At 41.0% G+C, this 26,770-nt stretch overlaps 1 protein-coding gene across 1 annotated transcript in view; it reads right to left on the bottom strand.

Moving 5' to 3' along the window:
• The window catches only part of LOC125384398, a 39,192-nt gene extending 14,260 nt beyond the window's left edge, over window positions 1-24,932 (bottom strand). The window contains exons 1-3 of the mRNA XM_048403450.1: window positions 24,386-24,932; window positions 22,540-22,602; window positions 21,983-22,055 (exon numbers count right to left, since the gene is read on the bottom strand). Coding sequence (XP_048259407.1) covers window positions 21,983-22,055; window positions 22,540-22,602; window positions 24,386-24,932 — 683 coding nt within the window. The remainder of the gene's footprint in view (window positions 1-21,982; window positions 22,056-22,539; window positions 22,603-24,385) is intronic.
• Between the last annotated feature and the right edge of the window lie 1,838 nt (window positions 24,933-26,770).

Here is a 26,770-nt window from a genome sequence, read left to right as displayed (position 1 = left end):
CGTTATGCTTTTGACGTCATAAAGCATATGACGTAACCGCTAGTGATAATAGTGGGAGGCATGAATACATTATGGGGTGAGTGCACAAATACACATTGAGCCACTTGGGGAAGTTTTGAAAATTATACTTTTGAATTAAGTTTAGGTTTCAAAAGCCTGATGAACATCTGTTCTTTTTCCATTCGTAAATGTTTGTCATTATTAAACAATTTATAAAACGGAAAGACAGTAAAATGACCAGCAGTCATAAATGTGTTTGCTTACATTTATACAACGTACATTTGGATCTCAAATTGGTTGTCTGTGTACAGTGATTCGGTCTTTTAGTTGCATACCAGTTTCTCCAACATAATGCTCACCACATCCCGCACATGTTAAAACATCTTTACTGCGACAGTTCATGTTGTTTTTATAAAACAGGGAATAGTTTATCGTGACAAAATGGAAATTTGCAGTCTTTAATTATTATTGGGCAAGTTCCACATCGAGGTGTGTTACACTGTGTTACACTGGCGGTCTTTGTGTTTTGTGAGTGTTTGGATGGACAAAGAATTTGTTTAAGATTTTTAGGATGTCTGCGTATAAGTTTACACTTAGAATAAGCATGTTTTCATAGTTTTACTTTGTAAAATTGGAAGATTGGCTTTTATAAGGGGCATAATTTGACAGTTTCTAGGATTGTAGGTGCACACAGATGGAAGAATGTCCGTGTCTGTATCTGTTTCTTTTGTTTCGTTATGTTTCTCGTGGCATTTTAAATGCTTTATTTACAGCGTCTTTAATCCCTCCACATGGATATCCTTGTAGTTGGAGATATGTCTTTAATTCTTCTAATCTTCGGTTTCGTGTGTCCACATCCCAAACAATATTACACACTCTTCTTGCCATCCATAATGGAATATTAATTTTAGTGTGCCGCGGATGACATGAATTTTACTGTCTTTTCGTTTTATAAATTGTTTAATAATGACAAACATTTACGAATAGAAAAAGAACAGATCTTCATCAGGCTTTTGAAACCTAAACTTAATTCAAAAGTATAATTTTCAAAACTTCCCCAAGTGGCTCAATGTGTATTTGTGCACTCACACCATAATGTATTCATGCCTCCCACTATTATCACTAGCTATGACGTCATATGCTTTATGACGTCAAAAGCATAACGTTGGCTGTTGCCTAGGGCTACGTTTTACTTCTCTCTCTATTGTCACTGTTACATCATAGGCATTATGACGCCACAAATACTACTGTTATGCGTCGCCTAGGGCTACAATGTAAGTTAAAGTTTTCATTACACCTGAAGAGCCGTTGAACGGCGAAAGATCTTATGTGGATAAAGGAGTTTTGACAAGCACGAATATCTGGACTCTCTATATATATAATGTCCTCGTTATCATATAATTTTATATTGCCGATATGATGTTAAATATTAATTGCACACTTCGTCCGGACATGAATCTGATATTATCGGAATAACCCCCGCGTTAGAATAAATATAACATACCCCCTGCCAATGTCATGCACTATGGCTGATTGGGGAACGTGTGTAGCAGGTATTAATGTAAGCGTATATTAGTGGCATGGTATATTAGTGGCATGGTATATTAGTGGCATGGTATATTAACAGGCATGGGTAGGCACCGGTAGCCTTGCTCCAAGGCTGTACTGAAGGATAAATCCGAGGATGTACGGTACTTATATCATTATAATAGACAAGTTTAGATAAGCGTACATCACTCCAATGACGCCAGTCTTTTATAGGGACAAGTTGTCCTTATTACTTACATAATATAGGAATTATGATTTACACTAAGAAATGAAAGTCTAATGTAAGGGACCGCTAACCTATTCTGTTCCAGTATCACAATGGGGGGCACAAGCATGGAGACCTGGTCTGACCCGGTACATGACTGGAGTTAAACTAACATGATAACGGTAACGACGACGACAACGACTTCGATGATGATGATGATGATTATTATTATTATTAATAGTTAACTCAAACACATGGTTCATACCCAGTTAAACTATACGTAATTTAAAACTATGGTTCAATGTCAGGTTCATCATGAAGATTATCCGGTTCATCCGCCAAAATGAAGCCATCGAACATCGTCGATGACCAGATCGGTGAGTCGCACACGTCTAATTAACCATCTAAACGTGGGAAAGAATCAGGAAAACTAAGCACATGTAAACAAACAACGGCGGATGACTTTGGTTCATCAAACTATCTCTCACAGTTAAACCTGGCTTTCCCACGTTGCACCCGTGCTCTGTCATAATCCACATCTGGAGATAATAGACCCCCCGTCAGATAGTGGTAGTGTATGGGCCGAGAGAGTATTCTCGCACCTGAAACCACAGAGTTGATTACTGGAGTGCATGTAGCCTAGCGTGCCCGGTGGGAGGGTGTCAGTGTCGGCTTGGAAAGTCAGGAACTGCCTGATATAACACACGTTACATTAATATTATTGCAACTGCTTACTACGAACTGACAAAGATTTTTGCAAAAACCAAAATTGTCAGAAAAAAGAAATACACGATAATTATGTTGGTGAGTGTGTATTACTTTGCGCCGCTTCCACCAGAATTCCAGCCATATAACAACAGGGCTTCCCGATACATGGGTATTACATATTGAACCCATGTGGTACACTAACATTAAGGCCCAGAAATAAAGTTATCTTATTCAAAAATATATATCTACAAAATACAGTATATAATACAATCCAACTGAGCTCTGAATATTGTTCAATTTCAGGTAAGAACTGAGACAGTCTAGACTTGCCAAATCATTCGAGACTTGGGAGTCTAGGAGATAGGCCGCCAACGTGGCAATAGAACCCGGACCGTCTACGTGACGAGCCATCGCCTCAAGAACTATCCAATCTACACCACCGTGCTGTAGTGGATAGAGTGTCAGCCCGGAAAGCCGAGGGTCGGTGGTTTTGATCCACAGACGGGTCATTCCAAAAGACGTCAAAATATGATACTTGTTGTTACACTGCCTGCCGCTCGGCATATGGGAATAAAGCAAGACCTGGTCGGCTTGGAGTCAGTATACTGTGTCTGAATGGGGTGTTAAACCTGCAGCTAGTTACTCAGTAGGCTAGCACTAGAAATCCGGCATAAGTCCAGACTAATACATACAAGCAGCCACACTTTTACTCTCATTTTCTCTCTATATGACGGCGGCCCGTAAATAATCAAGTCTGGAGCAGACAACCCTGTGATGGCATCGATCCACGCAATTTGGATACGATAACATGGATCAACCAAGTCAGCGAGCCTGGCCACCCGATCCCGTTCGTCGCCTCTTCAGACAACCATGGGTTGCTGAAGACCTATTCTAACCCGGTAAATATTTAACGATACGTATTGTTTCATCGTCCCTCTAATTGCTTCACAACGTACTTTGATACACACACTTTTCAAAAACGTACAAGTAAATGTTATTGAAGAGTAGGCAAATACCAGCCAAACTTTTAAAACGTCGATTTCTTCTCTAGCTAGAGGCTCCATAGTTGAACGCAACCGTCTGGAATGGGTTGAAACGAAAACCAGAAGCTCAGCTTAGATTTTACGAAACTCTTCTTTGTTTCACATTTCTCGTTGATTTTTATCTCATAACTGTTTATGACTAATGGATGCCTGATAAAGTGTTACCATGTATATTTTGTGTAGCAGACAGGTGAAATGATAAACCTCATGGATCATTACCGCGCCATGTTTTATAACTTTTGATATCTTGTTTGGCTGTGTTTGTTGTTACGCGAATCTCTTATCGTTTTTGTTCCTAGAAGCGTCAGCTGATGGGCTGTTTAACACAGCCTCCTGTGATTAATGTGTCTTCGCTAGGTGCAGAGGCCAAACTCTTCCAATACATGAACAGTCGTAAACAGGTGAAGATAGGTACAGGGAGAGTCACTGTAGACCCAGTACTCTGCTCTCTTCTCATAACGTTTTCATTGATTTGTTTGTCTAACGAGTGCTGTTTTTTGTGTGCGTAACAACACATTGACTTGACCTCTAATATCTCCACGTGTTATGTAACATTGCTAGGGTTGACATACGACCGTTAAAGATAAGGGCTGCTAACATTTTGACACACATTTTGCAATGGACATAGATATATACGATGTTCTGTGATTTATTTGTCTTTCGTTTAACATCTTTTAATGTATTAGATTTTATTGATTTAAGAAATAATAAAATCACAACATTTATGCATATCTTGATTTACAGCCCCGCTGTTTCTTGGTTTATTAACCTAATGGATGTTTCTTTACATATTGGCCTATCATCTGCTTTTACATATATACCTATTGTCTGACATAGGTCGGATGTCTCTCGACATACAGACATTCTAAATTTGTTTCTCAACATGTGACCCAGATGTTTCTCGACATAGATGTCTACTTTTTATAAACACAAGGGCTTAATGGTTCTCGACACACTGATTCACAACTGCCGGGCCACAGATGGTATTCACTTGAAACTGGATAAAAAAAGACTGAAAACAGTCACCGAAACACTGCAAACGTAAGGTCCACAACCATGACACCCGCATGGCCTACATCACCATCAAATAACTATTTCTTGTGAAGACCTTCTTTGGCCCGGCAGCATATATGCCTTTAAACGTTTCTCGACATATTCTCAACATGCAGGCCGACTGATTCTCTACATATTCTCAACATGCAGGCCGACTGATTCTCGACATATTCTCAACATGCAGGCCGACTGATTCTCGACATATTCTCAACATGCAGGCCGACTGATTCTCGACATATTCTCAACATGCAGGCCGACTGATTCTCGACATATTCTCAACATGCAGGCCAACTGATTCTCGACATATTCTCAACATGCAGGCCGACTGATTCTCGACATATTCTCAACATGCAGGCCGACTGATTCTCGACATATTCTCAACATGCAGGCCGACTGATTCTCGACATATTCTCAACATGCAGGCCAACTGATTCTCGATATATTCTCAACATGCAGGCCGACTGATTCTCGACATATTCTCAACATGCAGGCCGACTGATTCTCGACATATTCTCAACGTGCAGGCCGACTGATTCTCGACATATTCTCAACATGCAGGCCGACTGATTCTCGACATATTCTCAACATGCAGGCCAACTGATTCTCGACATATTCTCAACATGCAGGCCGACTGATTCTCGACATGTGTTGCTTCTGGACATGTCCTGTTTTACAACATCTTTGTTTGTTGTTTGTTTGTTGTTTGACGCCACACTCTGCAATATGCCAGAGGTCTTTCAATAATCGAGTCTGGACCAAACAATCGAGTGATCGATATTGTGAACAACGATCTACGCCCTCGCTTTACGATGACATGCATCTACCAAATCAGCGAGCCTGACCACCCGATTCATTTTACGACCTGCATTCTAACCCGGAATTCCCATGTGGGTTCACGTAGTCAAATACGTATACAAGACAAGATATACGGAATCTCCGAGTTAATTATATCTTGAGATGGTTCAAAGCGCCCGAGTACCCAGAATCAGTAAAACGAATCTCAGCGGCTGAACTATTTTTCTACCAAGTCTCGATGTTTATAGTTCCTTCATGTTCCATTACCATAATTCATATAAGGTCAATGGTAAAAGTAGCTGAAATACATCAAAGGCTTTAAATGTACATCTTAACAGACATACTGATTTATAACGTCTAGCCGGTCACAAGGTCTTTGTCCTATCCGAGTTCTTCGGCTCCTTACGGTTTCTGACGGAATGTGACGAGCTTATCCGCCTGTGCTTTTGTCCCAGAAGTAATGTTTAGTTTGCGTTTATATGTCATCCCTTATATCTACCTGCCAGGCGTCTGCCACTATTCCGGCAAATGATTCCAACCATATGCATTTGTTTCTACTCGCCAAGTTTGTTTTTGCTACACACAATCGGGCGACAACCATCTATCACTGGCCCAGTGTTGCATGCCAAGAAGAAACCATATTCCCTGCGACAACTATTTGGGTTTTTTTTGTCTCGATTGTTATACCCCCAGCTATTGTCGTTGTTACTCAATATCATGTCGTGTTAGGAGTTCCATAAGTCTGGACTGAAAGAAATACATGTTACAAATCTACCGCTCGTGTCATATTGTTTGTAGAGTAGAAGAGACGTTAACAATGATTTGAATGTGTTACCGCATACGTCATCGAAGGCGTCCAACCTGGCTCGCGTCTACATAAATTGAGAAACATGGATCAACTGGAAGAGACAAAAGATCGCGAAGCTGTTCAACACACCACTTACCAACATTCCGGAAATAATCAGAGTGTTTGGCATGTTGGTGCGAAGCTTTGGGGTTGAATTTCGCCAGGATAGCGATCCTTGATTTGTATTTAGTCTGTAGTCACTGAACCTGTCTTCGACAAGCCTAGTCCCCTGTAATGTACAGTGAAACTCAGTTAATCTGGACACTTTCGTTACTTGGGATGTCTTCCGGATTAGCAGGTTTCACGATTGACGAATAAGGAATGGATATATACTATAATGCAATGTCCGGAGGAACGCTGTTTGACAGTGCATTTATGTCCTAAAGTCATTTGGATGTGTTCCGTCCTCAATTTTGATAGAAACAAACAACGCCCTGTAAATTGAAAAGGAGCATCAGTGTGATGGGAGATTCAGACCTGTGGAAACTCTAGACTTGTTTCATTTAGGCTATATCATTACAGTAAGGGCTGTGCTTAAGGGAAATAATTTGGTTCAGGGACTTGAGGCATACCATTTATACCGCATATAGATACATAGACTGAGGGTCAAAAGAAATCGTTTACCGTAATGTGAACCGTAATCTATGCAATCTAAAGTTGCAACCACATGGCCCCTATTATGTTTGACATGTTGTATATGTGTGCCAACAAAGCAAATTTATCGATTTTCAAAAATAAGATGTCTACGATACCCATAAATAGATGTGTAGTATGAGATATTTTTTGTGTTTTTCGAAAGTTAAATCAAATTATTTTTGACAAAATAAAAACATGTTGAAATATTCTGTTCGTGCTGACTAAGCTGACTTCATTTTTTAAATTTAATATTGCAAAGTTAAGATATTTTCATTTGGAAATGAAACATATGATAAAATGAACTGAGAGGTATAGTTTCTTTTGGTCCTCAGTTTATATGTATACGTTTTGTTTTTTGTGTTAGTATTTAATCAAAGCGCGGTCAATAGTGGCGCTTGGTCGTGGACGTTACACGTTCGATAACTCCGATGAGCACAGTGCTGTCCAACCAAGGGTTACGATCGATCCAGAGTTGGTATTCCATACCGGATCAGTGGATTCTGTGTAAACATTGACGAAAGAAAAACATCTCCCAGATCCTCTATTAAAATAAAATGGTCGGTCCTAGCTGTTTAGTAATGGACATATCGTATACAATGAATATCCAGTAATCCCGGCGGTACTGTCCCATGTAATTTCTTTCCGAGTCCGGAAACACATTTCTGGATCAACGAATCACGAGTAAAGTTCCTTTGTATATATTCGTACGAGCCTCTCGTCAGCGTCTTCCCAGTGCGTGATTACCCTCCCGGTATTATCGCTGTCAGCGGCCATTACAAGAATCTTGAAGAATTTGCCTCTATGTAGTGACATTTATACAGAATTGGGAAAATGTTTACAAACTACTTTCTATCGACATATCTACCATAAATCCTTTTGAAAGATTTTCTGAGACCATGAATGCTGTTACCCTAATGAAACGATCTTTGAGCAAGTCATTGAAGTAATTAAAACCTCTGCTCAATTGCCTGTAGAAGTTTTGACACGATCCCTTCCGTGATTCCACCATAGGTGTGATGGAAGATTTGCACTTACTGGCCTTGGATTTGGTAAAAGACAAACAGCGGAGACTGCACGGTACAGTTTCACAGTGTTCAAAGTTCTGGCGAGTATTATGTAAAATGTGTACAACGATCTGGCGAGTATTATGTAAAATGTGTACAACGATCTGGCGATTACTATGTAAAATGTGTACAACGATCTGGCGATTACTTAGGAAACAGTGTACACGATCTGGCGATTACTGTGTAAACAGTGTACAAGATCTGGCGATTACTGTGTAAACAGTGTACAAGATCTGGCGATTACTGTGTAAACAGTGTACAGAGATCTGGTGATTACTACGTAAACAGTGTACACAGATCTGGTGATAACTATGTAAACAGTGTACAAAGATCTGGCGATTACTGTGTAAACAGTGTACAAGATCTGGCGATTACTGTGTAAACAGTGTACAAAGATCTGGTGATTACTATGTATACAGTGTACAACGATCTGGCGATTACTATGTAAACAGTGTACAAGATCTGGCGATTACTGTGAAAACAGTGTACAAGATCTGGCGATTTCTATGTAAACATTGTACAAAGATCTGGCGATTACTATGTAAACAGTGTACAAAGATCTGGCGATTACTATGTAAACAGAGTACAAGATCTGGCGATTTCTACGTAAACAGTGTACACAGATCTGGTGATTACTATGTAAACAGTGTACACAGATCTGGCGATTACTATGTAAACAGTGTACAAAGATCTGGCGATTACTATGTAAACAGTGTACAAGATCTGGCGATTACTATGTAAACAGTGTACAAGATCTGGCGATTACTATGTAAACAGTGTACAAAGATCTGGCGATTACTATGTAAACAGTGTACAAGATCTGGCGATTACTATGTAAACAGTGTACATGATCTGGCGATTACTATGTAAACAGTGTACAAGATCTGGCGATTACTATGTAAACAGTTTACAAGATCTATCGATTACTATGTAAACAGTGTACATGATCTGTCGATTACTGTATAAACAGTGTACAAAGGATGAAGAATACAGAAAAAATGCCGGGTGATAGCATTTATTATTCATTATTTTCCTACACCCCTTTTTGCACGCGAGTAAATATCAATCAACTGTTACATCACCAACGCAAGAGCATGTACTGTAATGACATCAGGTGTTGAGGGGTCACCGCGCCCTACCCTGCAGGACTCCAGCTATGTTTGGTGCGGGTATCACGTACCTTGGGCCGTAGTCTGTGTACTCTCACTACAGGGAGCCGTCGGACCATAGTGCACTGCAGCACACCGTTTTCAGATCTAAGTTTCATATTTAGAGTCTCCAAGGCAACCAGTGGCCAATCTACAGGACTGAATACCGTTCCAACGCCTTCTGAATCAGACACATAAGGATGTAAGGAACTTCCATTTAATTTTGTCAGATCAGATATTAATTATTCCCAATAACTATATGGAAATATTGACAATAACAATAACACCATCGAAAATGTATCGTGTTACACGGAATGCCCCGAAAGTAGACTTTATGTCGTGTTAATTGAGTTCGAGCTGACCAGATTTCACAGAAAGTACTGTCGCGATCTTATGTCCTCTGTAACTGGCATTCCGTTAGTCTTGAAATCAGGCCTGACCGTTGTTGGGATGTCTGAAAATCATTTATAGCATATTACCATGATTCGTTAATCCAGCAAATTGATCATCCTGACGATATAACTGAACTGCGGTCCGTAACTTTTAAACCTGTAAGCTGTACCGTATGTTTCCGAAGTTTACCCACATGCATAAAAGCTTATGTTGCGGTGTGTGTTTACACGCACGACAATAAGATCGGACATTTTGAAGTAGTAGTAGTAGTAGTAGTAGTAGTAGTAGTAGTAGTAGTAGTAGTAGTAGTAGCTGGCATAGTTTTACATCCACTTTACACATGCTTATTAGTACCCGTATCGGTGCTTTCTCTTTTATTTCCAGAAGGTTCTTCATTTCAGCTAATGGGTGTGAACAGAGCCAAATTTCGAATATATTCAGACAACTATTTTAAAACCTATGCATGTGTAAGACAGGAACGACCCACGGAACCTCTCAGTTAACCGAGCACAGCTACCCATCCCACAACTCTCCGCCGCCGGCGTTACCCGATTTGTGACTTGTGAACAATGGTTGAAACAGGCCGAAACATATATTGAACCCCCTGCACACAGAGAGACATGACCGACTGTCACAAGGCAACTAGGATGCCGTAAGAGGCGACTAGGGGAATCGCGTGGTCAGACATGGTTGTTGTGTGACATCATATCCCAATTGCGCAGATCGATGCTCATGATGTCAAACAAATAAACCGACTGCCACGAACCCTAGTGAGGTTTCCGTTTCCACCCATAAAATGTGTACTTAGTGACTAAGAAATCTTGTGTATGACGAAGATCAGAGGTCATTGCGTACAGTACAGTGGTGTTACTGCCATGTGCGCATGATATATCGTGACTTTGTGTAAAGGGTGAATGATAATTCGTATCTTATGAATATGTTTAGACAGTTATAGACAACACTTAAAGTAATCATCGCTATATCCCCGACGCGGAAATATTAATATTATCCTTACAAGGCTGAAAACAGTCGCCTAAACACTGCAAACGTAAGGTCCAAAATATAATTATGATGCCAAATCGCCATGGAATAATCGTTTCTTTTTGGTTTTAATTCTGGACACCATCAAACATGGGTGTATGCTTTCTTTTACTTCTTAGACAGGAGATACCTCCCGTGCATCCGTGCCATTAACAACAGTAATGTTCATGTATAGAAGTTGTTTGGATGATTATTTGTTGTTAAACGCCGCAACATTCCATCTTTTGACGTCGCATTAACGAGATTTCACAGTGTACTGTTAAACAAAGGTGAGTGTGTACTGCATTCTTGCGTTGCAATCTTTGTCGAAAAATGCGAAAATGGGATTTGAAGCCCGGGAATCTAATGGACTTTTCGCAGGGTGTGAAGTGGGTTTTTTTCCTTTCCCAAACCCATATATGAAAAAACGAGCCATTCAGCTTGTAGAAATGAATACCACGTCAATCAAATATTGTTTGCAACATTAGAGGCGAGTTCAGTTATCGCGGAAGCATTTGTCGTCATCCATTGTGTCATGACGTCATTGCCTTCCAGAGTGACGCCCTGACTGTCAAACGTGAGGGTTCACCTGAAGATATAGTGGATAACTTTTGTATTTCACAGTGTCGATACCATTCTTATGTGTTTTCAGAATTTCGGGTTTTATTGAGTATTCGATGCAAGTGAATTTTAGCATTTGAAACTTCCTACAAACACCGTCGTTTCCAAATGAAATGTCCGAGCATCGCGTTTATCACCTCAACCTTAACATTCGCTGATTATAACGAATCAACAACTTCACATTTCTCTGAAATATAGGATACACGGCCAAGGATGATGGGGATCATTGTATTGAATCGCATAGGAGATAAAATTCTATCGAAAAATAAATCGATTTTCTGTATGACTACGAGAAACTTAAGGTATCGTATTGGTGGTTTTCCCGATGAGTAGGTTGAGAATGGGAGATTCAATAGAAAAATATGTTTGATCAGACAAAGATCAGAACATGATATATTATTAAAAAAGGATTAATTTTAAAAGAAATGTTTACCAAATTAATTGAAAATGCAAATGAATAGGTGGCCTTTTGTTATGCGAGACACTCGAAACCTAAAGTAAAATGATACACAATTCCTACTATATAAACGTCTTTATTATGTTTCATACACGTTTGTATTGCCCCCGTCTTCATTTATGAGTGTCACCTTCGCGGTATATGTAAACCTGAAAAACCAAATTAAGCACTGTTTTAATATATATTTCCATATAAAAAGGTCATTTAGAATCGTATCCTGTATAAATATCGTGGCGAAACACATTTGCCATAGTTCATCATGTGGTATATTCATATTGATAGGCATAGGCATTGATAGTTTCTAATACGATGTTTTCTAACTTTTCTAGGGCAATTGTTATTTGAGCATAAACTGATTTCTCTTCTTCTTAAAAGCACGTGATGCAAATCTGTACATCCATCTAGAATAACACAAAGAGTCCTTTTACCAGTTTTCATCAGGTTGTAGTGGTATTTTACATTTAACTCAGGTAGTGAAATCCCAAACGTCTTGGCTTTAGTCCAGTATAATCGTATATTCTGATCCACAAAGTTGGCCCAAATTCTATTCAACACAATCTTCGCAAGCAAAGCCTATCATATTGTTGGTACACCGACGTTTGAGAACACCCCAGCGCATTTACGTTTACAATTATACTGAATTGTTCATGGTGTTAACAGCCTCGATCAACATGAAAACAGTATTAACCAATAGTGACCTACGTCTTCATGATACATACGATGCCAGAGCGATGCTGTTTGGAAGGCGAAGGAAACGAATAATTGCTGGGCAAACAGCGTCTGGGTGAACGCAGTATTGTTTCGAAATAGATTCCTACGCTGCTGTGTGTTACATAACTTCGCGTGAAGAGGTGACACTAGATCACAGAAAGTAGGGCAGTAGTGCCAAGGCAATGTCAGAATAACCTATATCCTTGACAACTTAATCCCTTGACCCGGACAAACACTTCCAGCATTCATTCCTCACAGGCGAGGGTTTGTCGTAATGGACAATGTACGTCGTTTTAAGCCCATTTGGCCAAAGTACAAATGTCCTGTGTCTGTGTTCGGCATTGTGTCGGGACAAGGACAGAGCAAGTGTATATATTCGTCGATAACTCGAGAGTGTCTGGGTGTCTGAAATATAACAAAGGCATCGAAAGTTACCATTTTAGTCTGTTTGTTTTGGGGAAGTCCCAAATCTAACATGGCCTAGGGATAGTCCACAACTAAACTGCCAGGCAAACTAAACTACACCCATCAGCCTATAGCCTAGCCTAGTAACGTTTTGAGACAGACAGACAGAGAATATATGTATGGAGAGAGTGATTGTGAAGCAAATACATTGTTTATGTTATATGTATGGAGAGAGTGATTGTGAAGCAAATACATTGTTTATCTTATATGTATGGGGAGAGTGATTGTGAAGCAAATACATTGTTTATCTTATATGTATGGGGAGCTTGAATATAAATTGTAATTGGAGAGTGATATGAACATGACATAGAAAGTGATTGAAATTTATGTGAGCCACGCATACAGATTGAGTGTATATGTACGGAGAGAGTGGTTGTAAGCTTTATATGTAAAGAGAGAGTGAATATAAACCATACATGTAAATATACAAAGAGGCTGATTGTAAACCGTACACGTATACAGAGTGGGATTGTAAAACGTCTAAGTATAGAGGTAGATTGTAAACCGTGAACTTATATATAGAAAGATTGTAAACAGTGAACGTATATATAGAGAGATTGTACACCGTATACGTATATATATAGGGAGATTGTAAACCGTATACGTATATATAGAGAGAGATTGTACACCGTATACGTATATATAGAGAGAGATTGTACCCCGTATACGTATATATATATAGAGAGAGATTGAAAACCCTGTACGTATAGAGAGAGAGATTGTATACCGTATACGTATATATATAGAGATTGTACACCGTTTCGTATAAAGAGAGAGATTGTAAACAGTAGACGTATATATATAGAGAGATTGTAAACAGTAGACGTATATATATATATAGAGAGAGAGAGAGATTGTAAACCGTTTCCGTATATATAGGTCGAGGTGGTCACACGTATCAGGTCGAGGTCGTCACACGTATCATGTCGAGGTGGTCACACGTATCAGGTCGAGGTGGTCACACGTATCATGTCGAGGTGGTCACACGTATCAGGTCGAGGTGGTCACACGAATCAGGGCGAGGTGGTCACACGTATCAGGTCGAGGTGGTCACACGTATCAGGTCGAGGTGGTAAACTGTACATCCACGTTCCAATAAAAAATGGTTTTAAAATAAAGCTGCGATTAGAATCAGAATAATATACACAGGTCGATTTCCAACCTGGATCAGAAACACGTTGCAGCGCATTAAAGTATCGAGAACATTAATATCTTTAGGTTTTCTATGCACCATAATCACGCACATGGTAAACGAACGTTCAAGCAGAAGGTCGGCATGGTTACAAGAATACGTGATTCTTGCTCAAATAATGCCATCAAAGTTGGAAAATTTCCCAGGGTCTATTACAAATCTTTACTTAACTCGTATATACGTGCCGAACATATACGTGCCATTTCTTTGTCTACAATGATATATTTAGTGCAATTCTCTCACCATGACATAACGTTTTATCTGGAAGGGCATGAGAATAAGCTGAAGACATAGTACAGGTCGCTCATTCCAACTCAGGAATTTTGGAACGATGTCAAATATGCTCCTCAGTTTGTTCATTGCGCACATGCCTTCGTGGCGGCCGGCATCGCGGTCTCATCACGGGATCTCTTCAATTAGTCATAACTTATTAATTAAAACTGCAAATGATTTAGTTATGGTATCAAGCGATTGTAAACACTCTCGGAATGCCGGGTGAAAGCTAGACGAGCGTAAAGGTATTCCAACATCAGGTCGGTTTCTGTCTTGACCAAGGAATTACAGGGGGTTTTAAGCATGTCGAACATATGTAGAATTGTTCCGTGTTTGGTTTCTCAGGGGATATAATATTTGGTCTTGAATTTAGATAAAAATTGTGATTTTTGTTTGAACATAAAATAAAAAATAATTTGCAATAACATATCTTGAATGTTATACACAATTAAATATAGAAAAGAGGATTTTTTAAAGTGTTTGGATACAATGGCACGTTATGAAACAATGGTCAGTGAAACACGACTTCAAGACAAGCGAAATATAAAAGCCTACTGGTCCATAGTAGGACGTGGTAACGAGGTTTCACTGGACAAGCATATTATTCTCATAAAGGAAGAAAGTAGCAGGGACTTCTTTTTTCAGTATGTCCCTTTTTATATTTCTAATTTTGAATTAGAACGGAAAATAACATGAAACTCACTGAATGTCAATTAGGTTTTTGCGAGACCATGGGTCAATAGTCACACAAATAAAGCTTGTATATACAAATACAGTCGGTATGTAAACAAATACGTGTGAAACGACGATTGATGGCTTAACTTAAATAAATAGCAACCATGTAAAACATTATAATATATACAATAACATTATAACATTAAAATAACAAAGTAACTTGTAAAATATCCAACCTAAATGAAGTGAAGTAAAACGTCTCGAAATCCATTAACTGTGTAAATGTTTGACCGCCTCCGTAGTGCAGACTGCCGGTGGTTCGATCCCCAGTCTAAGATTGTACATGTTGTTTCCCTGCATGGCGCTCGGCCTTCAGGGCCTAAAACAAGGACCCGTCGGCTCGGAGTCTGTAAACTGTGTCTGAGTGGTGTATACATGTTAAACTGCGGCATGGTATCTCAATGGGCAAGCACTATAAATCCGGCATTCGTCCGGACTAGTACAAGCACACACAAACACACACACACACACACACACACACACACACACACACACACACACACACACATGAAAGTAACCTTGAGGACACCGTCAGAACCCTCACAGACACGCTAAGGTCTGATATCAGCTTCCCGCTTGTTTCGGACAACTGTTAACTCATTATATGGCTCGTAGTCCTGATGACTTAAAATTTAAAAAAGTAAATTGCTGAAAAATAACAAATGTTTTCATTTCAAAATCCAAACGAAAGTACATTAAAATCCTGACTGCCGGTAAATGAATTGTGACAATATTCAGTTAAGCAGAAGTTCCAGGGACAACACTATTTTGAGTAACCCGTAGTTCGAGACAGGCGAGTGTTGTCGCTATTATACTACAGCACATGTAAGGGGTTTGAATGGAACATAAAGATTACATCTGCTTAAACAACGCATCTGTTAATTGAGATCGAAATAAAGGGTTTTCACTAAATGCCTTCTGTCGTAATAATCATATTTTAGCATATCAAGGATACCCGCTGTAGGGTTCCTGTACTAAACACACCAACACATATCTCCAAGGGCACTAATCTCTAAACATTCCTTCGCGTGAACAGGTGGCAACATATATGTCCTATAATCATTTCATCAAGACGAACGAATTCAAAACAGATATATATCCGATAAAATCAAATATTTGCCTCTCGGCCAAACGTTCAATCAGAGCAACGTTGCCCTATTAACAATGTTTCCAGGTTTCCAACTACACAATGATACCTGCCGTGCCCACATACACCCCTCCCTTATTTGTTTGCTTTCCTTGGCAACGAGTCGTGTTGTAAAAGACGCAACAAGACTCACGTTCACACCCGCCTTTCACGCAACGCATCAATACCTCGTTAAAACACGGCAGGGAGACTTAGGAAGCAGCTCCGGCGGACTTGAAGAACATGGGGAAAACATGCCGTGGAAAATGTGTAAACAAAACATTGATTTATCACGCTACCATAGGAGTCCTTGGAACTTAAACAAGAATTTAACTTATGTATTGGAAAGACTAATATATATTAACATCTAGGGCATAAACTTACATGGTAATCTTGTGCACTAAGCGTAGATATTTGATGTGATTGAAGTAATTAGTGCGGTATGCTTTTGTTTCACTGAGGAATGTGAAATATTTCAGTTAAAGGAAGAAAAAGTTGCAAAAATAGTATATGTTTAAAGATAATAAAATAATGTTAATTTTTTGTGGGTATTTGAAATGTTTGGTGAAATAGTCAGCAATACTCGCTAGCCCTCGTTAATGAAGAAACATTTGAAGTACACTGTTAAGGGAAAATGAATAATTCATAGACAAATTACATTGTAACAGTAGTTCGTTAGTCCAACTGAGTAAGGATAAGGATAATCTTCATACACGCATCCCGCGACGCAGGTCAAACATAGACTATTGTTTGTATGTTTGTTTGTTTGTTTGTTTGTTTGTGTTGTGCAACTAAATCCTTTAAACGTCATTCTAAATCATTGAAACAAGGTATGTGTTACGAACAAACAAACATACACTTGCGTCAGGCAATAAATAAATGCTTCCTTTTTTATGCCATATTTATGAGAGGCGGCTGCAGGACATGCTGTTTTGCGAACATCTAGTGTCATCACTGATTTTCATATAATAATAACCACTATTTTGCATTTTACACCAAATGTCAAGAACTGAACAGTCTAACCTCGACTATTAACAGACTACCGTCATATAGCTGAAATATTGTTCAGAGCGGGGTTCAACAACTAACTGAGCACAATGGTTGATCTATAATTATCGTTCAAGAAAATATGAGTGAGTTTAGTTTTCAGCCGCTTTTAGCAATATTCTAGTCTGTCATACAGACCCTGAAACAAACATATCCAATACAATTCACGCAAGTCTATAGTATTTGGCAAGTTTACATTACTGCAGTATCAGATCTGAAAATGAAGGTCTCTGGCTCCTTTCCATTATATTTTATAACTATAATTTAACAACTGTTTTTTTCTGTAAAATAGTTCATTTCAGAGACTATACGTTAGTCTAGCAATGGTCATAAAGTATCACGGCGGGGGACACCAGTAATGGGCTTCACACCTCGTACCCGTCTGAGGAATCGACCCGGGCCTTCGGCATGACGAGTGAACGCTTCACCCACTAAGCTTAGACAATATGACAAGGAGTGTTAATGGAATATGCTCTGATTGTATTTGTATGCTGTGTAAATATAGGCAACATCAATAACAATAACAACAAAACGTAATAGACAAGAACGAATATTTTGTGTGTGTACGCTCAACCCATTCCTTCAATTGCTGTGATTACAGCGAAGCTACTTTCTAGCGCATTACCAATTTTTAAGGTTAAAATTATCGCTTTATGAACACACGGCTAACCTATTCCTTCAGTCATGAGGTATGGCGTGATTGCCAAGAAATAGCAGCACACCAAGTGCCGTGGTTAAGACGTTACGTGATTCACTCATTCTTACGTTCAACTAAGAGTATAACATACGTTCCCACGGTATTCTTTTTAGCGGTCCACCAGCTGCTTTCTCACGGGATCACGTCTTTGCTATGACGTCATTGACGAGGTTCACGTTTTCCGCGTGCAGCATTTGACCTCTGCGACCTAACAGAGTGCACGAGTAACGTGTTGTATCATGCTCTTATATATTTCCAGCTATGCCACCGTACTCCAGATGCATGTTGCGAGATGTGCACGCATGTTTATGTTGTGGCGTGTTTTACTCATCGTTCAAGGACTGTCTCAAAAACGTCAACGTCTATTTTGAGTATAGAATCGTAGTTTTAGCAAGAGAGTATCTGCTATCGAAATAAAGTGACACAATAATCACGAGTGGTGAAGAAGATAGTGGTTTCGTCCCTGATATGTCAATAGTCATGGCTTCCAGGACTAAAGGATTTCAGTTTACACGAAGGGCTGAGACCACACACTTGTCACATCACGGATGTTGTTTTTTACAAAAGTCTTTTAAACGAAAAAACGTAATTTCTTAACTTTTTTGCTATTGTTTTGTTAGTTTCCATTTCTTGTTGTTGTTGTTTTGTTGTTGTTGTTTTTTTGGGGGGGGTTGTGTGTGTGTGTGTGTGTGTGTGTGTGTGTGTGTGTGTGTGTGTGTGTGTGTGTGTTGTATTTTAGTCGTTTGTTGGGGTATATTGGTGATGTTTGGGTGGTGCTAGTGCTGGTGTTTTGGTTGTGGTTGTTTGTTTATTTAATATACAATGGGGGCAGCGGTTATAAAATGATTTTGTTGTTTCCCTTATCCTGTCGCTTTATTTCATTTTTTATTATCTTCGGTTGCTTGCTTGGTGTTGTTTTTCTTCTACCAACCCCACCTGTGTATCCTGGGGTTTCCTTATAGGTAACTTGGAATGTGCCTCCTTACCATTACTGACCCTCAACCTAGCTTGTTGCAGGCTAAACCCCACCGTCCCCGACCCCGACCCCGCCCCACGCTATAGTACCCGCAGCTTTATGTTGTTGTTGTTGTTGTTGTTGTTGTTGTTTAGTTTCTACAGTTGATCTACAGTGGATCCTTGGTAAAGAAACTGTCGGGGAAAAGAAAGTACACACCCGCGTTTGATGGTGGCTAAAATTTAAACAAACAGGAAATGATCATTCGCTGGTGATGCATTTTATACTTAAGTTTGCAGTGTTTCGACGACTGGTTTTAGTCAAATTCAATTTTCAAGTGTATCCTTTCTTCTTTCGGCAGTTTATGTAAATGTTTCCAAATGTTACATGGAAGTACATGATATATGAAAATACATCAAAATATTGATGCTTAGTTTTTTCCAGGCGTATATGACTTTGTGTGTACGCAGTATTGTTTCCAAATAGATTCCTACGCTGCTGTGTGTTACTACGCGTGAAGAGGTGACACTAGATCACAGAAAGTAGGGCAGTAGTGCCAAGGCAATGTCAGAATAACCTATATCCTTGACAACTTAATCCCTTGACCCGGACAAACACTTCCAGCATTCATTCCTCACAAGCGAGGTTTTGTCGTAATGGACAATGTACGTCGTTTTAAGCCCATTTGGCCAAAGTACAAATGTCCTGTGTCTGTGTTCGGCATTGTGTCGGGACAAGGACAGAGCAAGTGTATATATTCGTCGATAACTCGAGAGTGTCTGGGTGTCTGAAATATAACAAAGGCATCGAAAGTTACCATTTTAGTCTGTTTGTTTTGGGGAAGTCCCAAATCTAACATGGCCTAGGGATAGTCCACAACTAAACTGCCAGGCAAAGAAAGTACACACCCGCGTTTGTTGGTGGCTAAAAATGAAAAAAACAACGAACGGTTATTCGATGGTGATGTGTATGATTCTGGGTCGTAGGTTTGAAGTGTTTCGGCGACTGTGGCCAGCCTAATAACGTTTGTAATTTCTTTTTGTCAAAAGCAATTTTTAAGTGTGTGTTTTCTTTTGCACAGCAAAGTTTATATCGAAACGCCTTTGTATGTCAACTTTGATAAAAGCTATTCCTGTTACCTCTGTGATAGGTCATAATCAACACAAGTCAGTAGATTGTAGACAGTAGACAGACCGCCTTATCGCCAGATCGCCTACCCGTGGGACTCTTGTACTCAATATATGCAAAAATAATTATGAAATTAGAATTGAACGTTTTGTTTTGGTAAATTAAAAGATCAACATACCCTGTTAGTAAAGAATCAAATCTTACTTTCGAAGTTTACACATTTGTGAGTCCTTGGTACGTGCAGCAACGTCTACGCTTATAATCACAAGTTGGTTCAGTCCATCAGGATCTACTTAATCAGTATCAAGACAATTGAGGTGATAGTGCTTCATGCAAAAGCTACAGGGGAGGTACTTAATACTCAAGATGTGCGATGTGTCGTTTAAACACATGTGAAAACATGCACTATAACACAACAGAACCGTCAAGCAAAACTAATGGCACTTGACATAACAGAAAATGTTATACACTTTTCATGAGTTAACAAATTTGTTCAATGATTTAGTATAATGGTTTTTTTAACGCGATCAAAGTCAACAAAAGTCTCTTTTAATTCGGTATTCTGATCACTACCAGCATTTGTTAAATACTGTAAACTATTACCGATGATGACGACTTGAATGTCACAAGACTCATTTGTGTTGTTTTATTCATCAGAATAAGAGCCAACAGAGTTTTATTACTTTAATGCATCAATAATAAAAAAAAGAGTTTTTTCAAATTTCTTTTCATAAGATCAAAAATATATGCATTATATTTTTCAAAAGAATAATTGTCTGTTGTGATTAGGAGGGGGTCTTCAGACATCATAATTGTTTCTAGAAACACTACACTAGCAGCAGATGGCAGTCGTGACATGCCGCAACCCACGCTGTCTTCCTGATAAACACGCACACGCACGTACCCACGTACGCACGTACACACGCACGCCGTGACAATCCGGGTGAGAATTAATTGTTCTTGGACAACCCATGCCTGTCGTAAGAGGTGACTAACGGGATCGTGTGGTCAGTTGAACAACAAACACACAAAACAAGAGACATCTCAGTTTCACACAGAGTACTGATTACGACGTCTAGACTTAGACCGTAAAGAGACACTAGACTTGGTGGAGACCCAAGAGGGGAACTTTCATGTATATGAGAACGAAATTCCCGCACAGGTAGTAAAGCTCAGATTATAATTACAACGTCATACGACACCAGTAAACAGTTGGCACGACACCTAATACACCGCGTGTTCGCCATAAGAGACACTCGAATCTCACGTGCGGTATTTAACGGAACCAGAAGTTTTTGGTCTCTGATATGCTGTACATGACATTATACCAGCAAGGATATATTCCTACGCGCGGAAGTATAACAGAGTGTGTGCCGCATGCATATTCCCCCTTCATACATCAGTTGTACTGTGGGTACCTTATAACACCTAATGCGAAAAGTTTTATAAACTGACGGGCAGAAGAAAGTATACAGACATGTTTGATGGGGGATAAATGAAACCTACTACTGAAATACTACTTCTGACGCGAATCCAATGTGCCACTGGAGTACAACGCGACATACAGTAGAACACAGAGGTACATACGGCACAGCGGAATATACTTGATACACAGAGGTATACAGAGGTACACAGAAATACCTGATACACAGAGGTACACAGATATACCTGATACACAGAGGTACACATATATACCTGATACACAGAGGTATACAGAGGTACACAGAAATACCTGATACACAGAGGTACACATATGTCAACAGATACACCTGATATACAGAGGTACAAAATTATACCTGATACACAGAGATGCACAGAGGTACACAGAGGTACACAGAAATACCTGATACACAGAGGGACACAGATATACCTGATACACAGAGGTACACAGATGTACACAGATATACCTGATACACAGAGGTACACAGAAATACCTGATATACAGAGGTACAAAGATATATCTGATATAAAGAGGTACACAGAGGTACACGGAAATACCTGATACACAGAGGTACACAGAGGTCGCAGATATACCTGGTACACAGAGGTACACAGATATACCTGATACACAGAGGTACACAGATATACCTGATACACAGAGGTACACAGAAATACCTGATACACAGAGGTACACAGAGGTCGCTGATATACCTGATACACAGAGGTACACAGAGGAACACAGAAATACCTGATACACAGAGGTACACAGATGTCAACAGATACACCTGATATACAGAGGTACACAGATATACCTGATACACAGAGGTACACAGATATACCTGATACACAGAGGTACACAGAGGTACACAAATTTACCTGATACACAGAGGTACACAGGGGTACACAGAAATACCTGATACACAGAGGTACACAGAAATACCTGATACACAGAGGTACACAGAGGTACACAGAAATACCTGATACACAGAGGTACACAGGTATACCTGATACACAGAGGGACACAGAAATACCTGATACACAGAGGTACACAGAGGTCGCAGATATACCTTATACACAGAGGTAGACAGAGGTACACAGAAATACCTGATACACAGAGGTACACAGATGTCAACAGATATACCTGATATACAGAGGTACAAAATTATACCTGATACACAGAGGTACACAGAGGTACACAGAAATACCTGATACACAGAGGTACACAGAAATACCTGATACACAGAGGTACACAGAAAAACCTGATACACAGCGGTACACAGAGGTCGCAGGTATACCTGGTACACAGAGGTACACATATATAACTGATACACAGAGGTACACATATATACCTGATACACAGAGGTACACATATATACCTGGTACACAGATATACCTGATACACAGAGGTACACAGAGGTACACAGATATACCTGATACACAGAGGTACACAGAAATACCTGATACACAGAGGTACACAGAGGTACACAGATATACCTGATACACAGAGGTACACAGAAATACCTGATACACAGAGGTACACAGAGGTCGCAGGTATACCTGGTACACAGAGGTACACATATATAACTGATACACAGAGGTACACATATATACCTGATACACAGAGGTACACATATATACCTGGTACACAGATATACCTGATACTCAGAGGTACACAGAGGTACACAGATATACCTGATACACAGAGGTACACAGAAATACCAGATACACAGAGGTACACAGAGGTCGCAGAAATACCTGATACACAGAGGTACACATATATACCTGATACACAGAGGTACACATATATACCCGAGTTACACGTGGTGCCAAAGGATACGTTTGACAGACATGGTACACAACTGCATGGTTACACATTGTTTCACAAGGATACGCATGGCATGCATGGCACACAGTGTACCTGAGTGTAAAGCTTGGAATCAGGTCTCTGCCCATCACACGACTCCAAAATATAGCGAGTTTTCTCAAGTTGAGAAAAGTAATATTTTCATTGCAGTGTACATCCAACAGCTGTCACCTAGTTATTTTAGAATTCTATGATACGTTCTGTTAAAGTTGATATTGTAAATAATCATATAGAAATGTATGATAAAGAATTTTCGTGACTCTAAATATTTTTTTATACTTTTTTCAGATCTGGTGAACCGTTCCTGTGTGTTAGGTAGGGAGAATTTACGTTTCAAGGTTTTACATTTGTAATAAAATATTTTAATTTCCCCGTAGACAACTACACAAAATGTATTTCACAAGTGAAAATATCTCCTTCCCCCCACCCCCACCCACACCCCCACCCCCACCCCCACCCCCACCTCCCTCGATGAGAGAAACATGATATTTCACTCGAAATGTGAATTATCCTCAATTTCTCCGCTCACTTCTTCAACCGAATCGTTGGGTTTGGTTCCGAAAGATCGAACATTTGGTCTGCCTGTTGTGTTATCGTTATGAGAATTTTGGACAGTCTGTCATGTTTTGGACGTGTTTCCGCCCGTCTTTTAGCTGCATGTTGACAGGTCTTTCTAATGTTAATTCATATGGAAGTACTTCGCCTGTACATATGTGCTTGATGCCCTCAGGATGAAGCCCCTTTGTCGCTCCATCTGTGCTGCTCTCAACACACAAACATGCACCTCGTTACACTGGATTAGGGAGATACCATCGTGAACATTCGAGAGGATATATGTTCAGCACCACGCAGCCTTTAGTACCATTTGTCTTTGTGATGGTGCCAAGTATGGTTATTGCCGTGCTATCGCCTAATTGCCAACACCTATAGTTTCCAGTGCAACCAACAGCAGGTAACACGAGAGTTCAAGCCAGGGTTGAATACAGTATGATTTGGTTCATGTATAGGCAGTTTGACACGCTGGAATGTATTAGTTTGACTTTGATTTGGTTTATGGTGTAATTGTTTTAGTAATACCTATCTGCCTGCCGCTCCATGTCGTACTAGGTTCACAGTACCTATCTGCCTGCCGCTCCATGTTCCACGTCGTACTAGGTTCACAGTACCTATCTGCCTGCCGCTCCATGTTCCACGTCGTACTAGGTTCACAGTACCTTCTGCCTGCCGCTCCATGTTCCACGTCGTACTAGGTTCACAGTACCTTTCTGCCTGCCGCTCCATGTTCCACGTCGTACTAGGTTCACAGTACCCATCTGCCTGCCGCTTCATGTTCCACGTCGTACTAGGTTCACAGTACCTATCTGCCTGCCGCTCCATGTTCCACGTCGTCCTAGGTTCACAGTACCTATCTGCCTGCCACTCCATGTTCCACGTCGTACTAGGTTCACAGTACCTATCTGCCTGCCACTCCATGCTCCACGTCGTACTAGGTTCACAGCACCTATCTGCCCGCCGCTCCATGTTCCATGTCGTACTAGGTTCACAGTACCCATCTGCCTGCCACTCCATGTTCCACGTCGTACTAGGTTCACAGCACCTATCTGCCTGCCGCTCCATGTTCCACGTCGTACTAGGTTCACAGTACCTATCTGCCTGCCACTCCATGTTCCACGTCGTACTAGGTTCACAGTACCTATCTGCCTGCCGCTCCATGTTCCACGTCGTACTAGGTTCACAGTACCTATCTGCCTGCCGCTCCATGTCGTACTAGGTTCACAGTACCTATCTGCCTGCCGCTCCATGTTCCACGTCGTACTAGGTTCACAGTACCTTTCTGCCTGCCGCTCCATGTTCCACGTCGTACTAGGTTCACAGTACCTATCTGCCTGCCGCTCCATGTCGTACTAGGTTCACAGTACCTATCTGCCTGCCGCTCCATGTTCCACGTCGTACTAGGTTCACAGTGCCTATCTGCCTGCCGCTCCATGTTCTACATCGTACTAGGTTCACAGTACCTATCTGCCTGCCGCTCCATGTTCCACGTCGTACTAGGTTCACAGTACCTATCTGCCTGCCGCTCCATGTCGTACTAGGTTCACAGTACCCATCTGCCTGCCGCTCCATGTTCTACCACGTACTAGGTTCACAGTACCTATCTGCCTGCCGCTCCATGTTCCACGTCGTACTAGGTTCACAGTACCTATCTGCCTGCCACTCCATGTTCCACGTCGTACTAGGTTCACAGTACCTATCTGCCTGCCACTCCATGTTCCACGTCGTACTAGGTTCACAGTACCTTTCTGCCTGCCGCTCCATGTTCCACGTCGTACTAGGTTCACAGTACCTTTCTGCCTGCCACTCCATGTTCCACGTCGTACTAGGTTCACAGTAGCTATCCGCCTGCCGCTCCATGTTCCACGTCGTACTAGGTTCACAGTACCTATCTGCCTGCCGCTCCATGTTCCACGTCGTACTAGGTTCACAGTACCTATCTGCCTGCCACTCCATGTTCCATGTCGTACTAGGTTCACAGTACCTATCTGCCTGCCACTCCATGTTCCACGTCGTACTAGGTTCACAGTACCTATCTTCCTGCCACTCCATGTTCCACGTCGTACTAGGTTCACAGTACCTATCTGCCTGCCACTCCATGTTCCACGTCGTACTAGGTTCACAGTACCTATCTGCCCGCCACTCCATGTTCCACGTCGTACTAGGTTCACAGTAGCTATCTGCCTGCCACTCCATGTTCCACGTCGTACTAGGTTCACAGTAACTATCTTCCTGCCACTCCATGCTCCACGTCGTACTAGGTTCACAGCACCTATCTGCCTGCCACTCCATGTTCCACGTCGTACTAGGTTCACAGTACCTATCTGCCTGCCACTCCATGTTCCACGTCGTACTAGGTTCACAGTACCTATCTGCCTGCCACTCCATGTTCCACGTCGTACTAGGTTCACAGTAGCTATCTGCCTGCCACTCCATGTTCCACGTCGTACTAGGTTCACAGTACCTTTCTGCCTGCCGCTCCATGTTCCACGTCGTACTAGGTTCACAGTACCTATCTTCCTGCCACTCCATGTTCCACGTCGTACTAGGTTCACAGTACCTATCTGCCTGCCGCTCCATGTTCCACGTCGTACTAGGTTCACAGTACCTATCTGCCTGCCGCTCCATGTTCCACGTCGTACTAGGTTCACAGCACCTATCTGCCTGCCGCTCCATGTCGTACTAGGTTCACAGTACCTATCTGCCTGCAGCTCCACGTCGTACTAGGTTCACAGTACCCATCTGCCTGCCGCTCCATGTTCCACGTCGTACTAGGTTCACAGTACCTATCTGCCTGCCGCTCCATGTTCCACGTCGTAATAGGTTCACAGTAGCTATCCGCCTGCCACTCCATGTTCCACGTCGTACTAGGTTCACAGTACCTATCTGCCTGCCACTCCATGTTCCACGTCGTACTAGGTTCACAGTACCTATCTGCCTGCCGCTCCATGTTCCACGTCGTACTAGGTTCACAGTACCCATCTGCCTGCCACTCCATGTTCCACGTCGTACTAGGTTCACAGCACCTATCTGCCTGCCACTCCATG

Source organism: Haliotis rufescens, unplaced genomic scaffold (assembly GCF_023055435.1).
Source record: "Haliotis rufescens isolate VD_foot unplaced genomic scaffold, xgHalRufe1.0.p SCAF_3, whole genome shotgun sequence".
Taxonomy (NCBI): Eukaryota; Metazoa; Mollusca; class Gastropoda; order Lepetellida; family Haliotidae; genus Haliotis; species Haliotis rufescens.
This window is presented reverse-complemented; position numbering and strand designations above follow the sequence as displayed.